The 6,795-nt window shown below is 38.5% G+C and overlaps 1 protein-coding gene across 1 annotated transcript in view; it reads right to left on the reverse strand.

Annotated features, from left to right (window-relative positions):
- LOC101296820 overlaps positions 1 to 1,765 on the reverse strand; it is a 4,964-nt gene extending 3,199 nt beyond the window's left edge. Inside the window, exons 1-2 of the mRNA XM_004289772.1 lie at positions 1,572 to 1,765; positions 321 to 1,393 (exon numbers count right to left, since the gene is read on the reverse strand). Of these exons, the coding sequence (XP_004289820.1) occupies positions 321 to 1,074 (754 nt within the window). The 5' untranslated portion in view covers positions 1,075 to 1,393; positions 1,572 to 1,765. The remainder of the gene's footprint in view (positions 1 to 320; positions 1,394 to 1,571) is intronic.
- Between the last annotated feature and the right edge of the window lie 5,030 nt (positions 1,766 to 6,795).

Genomic DNA, 6,795 nt, shown 5'->3' on the forward strand with positions numbered 1-6,795 from the left:
CCCTCCCCTCCCTCCTCTCTCTCTCTCTCCTTCCCTCCTCTCTCTCTCTCTTCCCCAGTGATTTTGTTACTTAACTGATTTAAAGTCATGTAACGATTTTGTTACTTACAGAGGACAATAAAGCCTTATATCAATTATATAAGGACAATAAAGCCTTCAGCTCCTTAGAATTCCTTACGAAGTACAATATCTCTATTAAGCTAGAATATCAGAAGCAAATTTTCTGAAAAGCAAATATATCTGTGATACACAACAAATAGGGAGAAATATGTTCAAAAAAGATAAAGGAAGGCAGCTTAAATGTATAAAGTGGAGCTTACCTTTATCCAGCTCAAGCTCAACGGAATCCAATTCTATTTCAAGTTTAGTAACAACATCTTGGAGGTGATCAACATGCGTGTCAATAATATGAACCACAAGATTGGAGACAGATTTTGGCACGGGATTATCAGCCTCTTCAGAATGATTCATTGTCAGTAAGAACTCAAGAACATGCTCCCTTATCACAATCCCATCCCTTTCCTTCTGCTCTCCTCTAAGGTTAGTGGGACTCTCCACACTAGGAATCTCCGAGAGAAGAGACTCGCCTACTGGCGAGAAACCCAATCTGGGGACACGGCCTAAAGACACAGTAATCACCGAGTGTTCAGTAATTCTTGCAGCAATTCTGAATGTGAAATCACTGGCAGGAGGGCCTGGGGAGTTGACTCTGAATACAAGAGCCCCATCGACATGTCCACAAAAGGGTCCATTGCTGACAAGCGAGAGAATGTCCTGGAGTTTCAAAGGCGGGCAAAGAACACCAATGAGTTGTTGTGCAGATTGAGAAAGTTTCTGAGGTCCTTTTGGAAGCTCTACATGATACCAACAAAACTCATTTCCTCTACCCTCTGTAAGATCCCATTCCTTATTGTAAAAGTCCCCATGCCCATCAAAAATATAGGCTTTCCTCCTCACCGTGCCTCCAAAGTGGTTCCGGTAGAGATGAGGCTCCCTGCGAGGAAGCTCTTGCAAGGGCTCTCTATCCATTTCCTCTCCCTCTCCATTGGTTTGTAGCTCATCAGCAAGCTCCATTAATCTATATACTATTCTTATATATTCACCTCCAGCACTAAATTGATTTTGAAATATATATTGAACTCTTCTCAATCAATCATATGAAATATCAATCAAATACAATGAATTGCAGGCTTTCCAACATAAAAACTGTATGCTTTCAATTCAATAACATAACCAATCTCAAACTTGGCCAACTCAAACCAGATTTCCCCCAAATCAATATATCCAAGATGTTAGATCCAAAAACCAAATCAAAATCATTCACCAAATTGAAACAGACCCATTATTCCTTTACTAGAAAAGAGCACGATTCCAAATTCACCATTCATTAACCCTGAAAAGAAGACACCATAACTATACTCAAATTCCATGCATCCCGAGAAACGTTAACTAACATCAACAACCAGAATATAAAGAAAAGACCAAGATACTTCTGAAATGGGCAACCTTTACATCAACAGCCAATCACATAAAGAAAAGACCAAGATACTTGTGAAATGAGCAACCATTACCTCATTGAAATCCAGCAGCAAAGAAAACCCAGATGAGAAAAAGTCAGCAAAACCGATCAGGGATCACCCAAAGACAGAAAACCCAGAAAGTCGCAGGCACAAGTTCATTCAAGTAAAGATTATATCATATCGTATTCCTGACATGAAGGAATATGTTGGGAAATGAAATGCCGGAGAAAACAAGAAGAAAGCCGCACGTTTCTGCACTTAACCTCCTGTTTCTGGGAACCTTCCACCTCCAACTGAAAAACCATATCAAACTCAAAACTCATAAACAAAGGTAAAACTTATATTCTAATACAAAAAGAAAGGTAAAAGTTCAGAAGATGATATCATACTCCGACTAGGAACCTTGTCGTTTTCATCTCACATTCACTACAGTAATTTAGTAATCCTATTTTAGAAAGTGCTATTTATCTGAACTGCAATTTGGATATTTATAGAGATAAACATGGGACGGGTGGATTTGTTGTTAGATTTTGTGAGGTTAAAGACTGAAAATGAGGGATTCGCGGTGTGATAGTGCTATATTGAAGGACGTTGATCAAAAGTAGAATTTCTCTTGACCCCTATGTATAAGAATCGCTCTCTTTGTTCTGATCTACATATTTGGGGTTGGAAGTTTGTCCAAATTGTGAAGTTCATTAGGGGCGCGTGGGGCTGTGGTAGTGTTTATTGCGGCGTGTCTGATAGTGATAGTATTGTTGGTTGTCATGTTTAGCATGTATAAGTTATTGCGAGCATGTGAAGATGTTATGGGGCTAGGTTATGATCTTGTAAGGTATATTAGGTTGTAGCTAGTTTAATTTTATGCGACGTTGTTGAGCTTGTGAAAACAAGTGTAGAATTCGTAGTTGATAGTTACAAGAGTTGTTTGTAAGTGATCGACGACCTTGGGAGGTCTCGAAGGACGGTGTCAGAACATAACTCACCGATATGACAAGATATGGGAGACTAGTGGAGGTTAAAAACTCTTGCTAGTTTTATTTAAGTATAAACTTATGTTGCACAAACACTTCACACTCTTAGAGTGTCGGAGTGTTCGACACGGTGATGACACATGTCGAAAAATGTTGACTTTTTCGACACGTCCCGACACGTTAACCGACACGTCACCTTAGCCTCCGACACACCACGTCATCAATTTTTAAAATTATTTTCTTTTAAAAAAAAAAAAAGAAAAAAAGAGGCTTAGATGGATTATGGAATGATTGAAATTTTCTTATCTATTAGGTGTTAAAGGGCTGTTGTGTTACTAAGTTGATGTCCGTTTTTTTTTTTTTCAATCTACATCAGAACTGCATATTTGATTCTCTTTAATAACTTGCATTTGATTATCTTTAATGTTATTTTAATATGTTTATGTAATGGATTGAATTTAGACAAAAAAGAAAGAAAAAAGATTGAATTTAGAACATGATTTTGGTAATGTAATGAACTTATTTAATATTTTAGTATATTTTGTATGTATTAAAAATACATAAATATATTATTTATTTGCCGTGTCCAAGCCGTGTCGGAAACTTAATTTTTAAGTTTTACCGTGTCGTCGTGTCGTGTCGCCGTGTCCGTGTCCGTGTCCGTGCAACATAGGTATAAACTGGTCTTTGTTCGTGTGCCGTTGTGTGATTAATTTTCGTGTTTATTTAGTATATGTGAATGATTAAACTAACATCATACTTTTAGTGATGATTTAAAAAATAATAAGTTTTAAAATACATTATATCGTGTATTGTTAATTGTGTTTACTCGTAAGAAACGAAACACCTTTAGTTATTTTCTCATACATGTTCTACTCATGTGCACCATGAGCAACTATTCTTGATATGTAGTCTTCATCTCAAGTATCATGATCATAATTATTATCATACATAATCTGATTCAATCCTCCAACCATAAATGAATAATTCATATTCAAACCTTGGATTTCTACATCGATATCCGCAGCGTCAATCATCTCGACTCTACCTAATGTTGTTGTGTCACCCCGTGCAACATCACTATACATCTCTCTCTATGTAAATGCATGATGCCATTGAGATTTCACCTCACCTAGCATATTTAGCTTGAGAGGATTATTCCTCATTCATATACGTTTTTGATGGGTTTACTCCTCATAATTGATATCTCTCGAAGATTATTTCGAGATCCCTTGGGACCCTTACTCATCATCTGAAATTCTGAATATTATTCATCACTCTATCACCCATATATAATATCCCATTGAGAGGTCACCGTACCTAGATTTCAGTTGATGAGATATCTCCTCATATGGATATCCCTCGAAGGGTCATTCACCCATATATTCCTCCAGAGGATTATTCCCGATCCTCAAACCTTACTCATCATCCGAATATCCCAGATACAGATTACTCTTCATCACTCTGTCACCCACAATTAAAGTGAAACACTAGTGTTGTTATGAGCACTTTAGAAATTTACCAAGCCTAGTCGAGTTACTGAAGCATAATAACCGCATTCATAAATTTTTAAGTATTTAGGTTAATTATCGAGATTTTCAGAGAAGGTCAAGTGTTCGATTAAAGGTCTCATGTCGAAGAGCGCATCGGCACAAGTTCCGGGATATCTTCGTAATACTTTACAGATGCTTAGACTAATTTTTACAAATTTTTTTAAAAAAAATCATTTTAGAAATTCAGAAAACTATAGCTAGGCGGGCCGTCCATTTCCTTTTAAATTTGAGCGTTGGCCTCAGAGCGTATTGGAGTAGGTTGGAAGAAGGATTGAAGAAGGGAAATGCTAGGGAGTTGCCGTTGGGACTGCAGTTGGGTGCATAGAGCGATTACGGCGGGTTTTTGAAGTTGAAAAATAAAGGTAACCTGCTACCACAACTGGAAAAAAGAACCTAGGCCACGAAATTATATTAATTTCGTAGCCTAAGTGGGACTTAGACGACGGAAAACAGTTTCATAGCCTAAGAGAGACTTAGGCGACGGAAATGTATTTCGTGGTCTAAAAATCTCTTAAACGACGGAAATATATACTTAGGCGACAAAATTATTTTAAAAAAAATAAAAAATAAAAAATAAATTACTTAGGCGACTGAAATGTATTCCGTGGTCTAAGAATCGCTTAGATGACGAAAAAATTTACTTAGGCGATGAAATTATTATTTTTAAAAATAAAAATAATAATAATTAATTACTTACGCGACGAAAGTATAACTTTTCGTCGCCTAACTACCTAAATTTTTAGCGGCAACGTTTCCGTCAAAACATTTCACGAAAACTCAAACCAAAAATTTTATTTTCTTTTTAACTTAAACTCTACCCTCACTCTCCTAAAAAAACTCTACCCTCACCCAAAAAAATTAACTCTCTCACTCTCTCTTCATATAAAAAAACTCCACCCTCACCCAAAAATTAACTCTCTCACTCTCTCTTCATACCATCCCTCTCCTCTTCTCCAGGCCTCACTCTCTTTCTCTCCGTCTGCCGCAGTCATCTTCGGCGTAGCGTCGCCGGTTCCGGCCGCCGCACGCCATAAGATCACCACCAAAACGTCCATTTTTCCCTCCTCTACCTCCTCATACTCACCAGGTCGACATGTATCCACTCCCGAAGGAGATCAAAGCCGAGGTAGCACGGCGGAGTTCGCCGATTTCAGGCGAGCTTGGGCAACGACAGCAACTTCGGTGAGTAGGGTTTCTTTCCTCTTCTCTTCTTCTTCAATTTCATGTCTTTAATCTTTGGATTGGAGCCCTAATGTGAAAATCCCCTTTTCTGCCATTTTTCTAGGTTTGTCGAGGTCATTTTCCGGTGAGACTTCCGGCGAGACCAGACGAGGACACACGGGTCGATGACGCCGACGTCGTCGACGGCGACTCCCGGGTCTGTGCTGGGATTTGCTGGATCGGTGGTGGGATTTGCTAGATTTGTGTTGGGATTTGGGGCAGAGGCCGATGCGGCTGCGATGTCAAATTTTTTTTTTTTTTTCAGACTTAGCGACGGAATCCAATAATTCCGTCGCCTAGGGGAAAAATAATTTTTTTTGTCATTAAACAATATCCGTTGCCTAAGTTCTTAGGAGACGGAAAAATTACGTCGCCTAAGTACTTAGGAGACGGAAAAAATTCCGTTGCCTAAGTAATTCTTAGTCGACGGAACTCAATTTTTCGTCGCCCTAACACCTACCTCACATCACTTAGGCGACGGATCTTAAGCGACAGATATTTCGTCGCCTAAGTACTTAGGAGATGAATTTTGTTCTTAGGAGACGAATTTTGTTACTTAGGAGACGAAATTATTCCGTCTCCTAAGTGACTTTTTCCAGTAGTGTACTATGTTGGTTATGGGTTGTGAGATGTGGTAAAGGGATTAAATTAGCCGCAGATGTTGGACTTCGTATCGATGAAGGGCAGAGAACCTGTTGAGTCGAGAAGTAGCCAGGTAGATAAACATGATTTGGGTGTTGAGAGCAGATTTGGGAGTTGCTATAAATTCATTGATTGGTAGGTGAGTAGCTTCTGGAAGGGTGCGTCTATTGCCACCCCACAAACCACTTTGTTCACCCCATATTTTCTTCACACCCTACTTATATATTTTCAATTATAAGTCTATTTTGTTCACCCATTTTAATACATAAAACACCCTTTTCCTAACTTGACTTTGTTCACCATGCATATGTTTTTTCAATCTCATATTTGCTTTGTTCACCCTACATTCTCTTCTCACTCCATATATATATATATATATATATATATATATTTGTTTCGGGAGGATTATTGAAAGAATGAAAGTGTGAGGGTCCTTTTTCAAATCGAGTGGTGACTAGGCCAAACTCAATTCAAATTGTGATTAATAAGAAGAGCTTGTCCGTGATTCAAGGCATATGTATACTAGAAAAGAGCTTGGTAGTGTGAGCGTGGCGTGAGAGCTAAAACCGCATTGCGGTGAAGAGATTTTGGGTGTTTCTGGGTAATCAGGCTTGTGGGAAAAGAAGAGATTTAGGAATGGTGGTTTAAAGGTGATGGCTAATTAGGCTTGGGGCTTGAAGGCATGAATGTTTTGGGAGCTTGAAGGCTATGTTTAAGTGTTTTCAAGGTTTCTGCTTAGTGATGCTTGATCCCTAAACTCCATTTTTTATAGGCTCAACTTTGAGGTGTTGAGGTGAAATTAGTAAAGATTGTTTAAAGTGGCGCTCTTCTAGGTAAATGTGATTTGCTGCAAAAAAGAAAAGATTTGAACATAGTCTTGTTGCAGGG

This window comes from Fragaria vesca, linkage group LG2 (assembly GCF_000184155.1).
Source record: "Fragaria vesca subsp. vesca linkage group LG2, FraVesHawaii_1.0, whole genome shotgun sequence".
Lineage (NCBI taxonomy): Eukaryota > Viridiplantae > Streptophyta > Magnoliopsida > Rosales > Rosaceae > Fragaria > Fragaria vesca.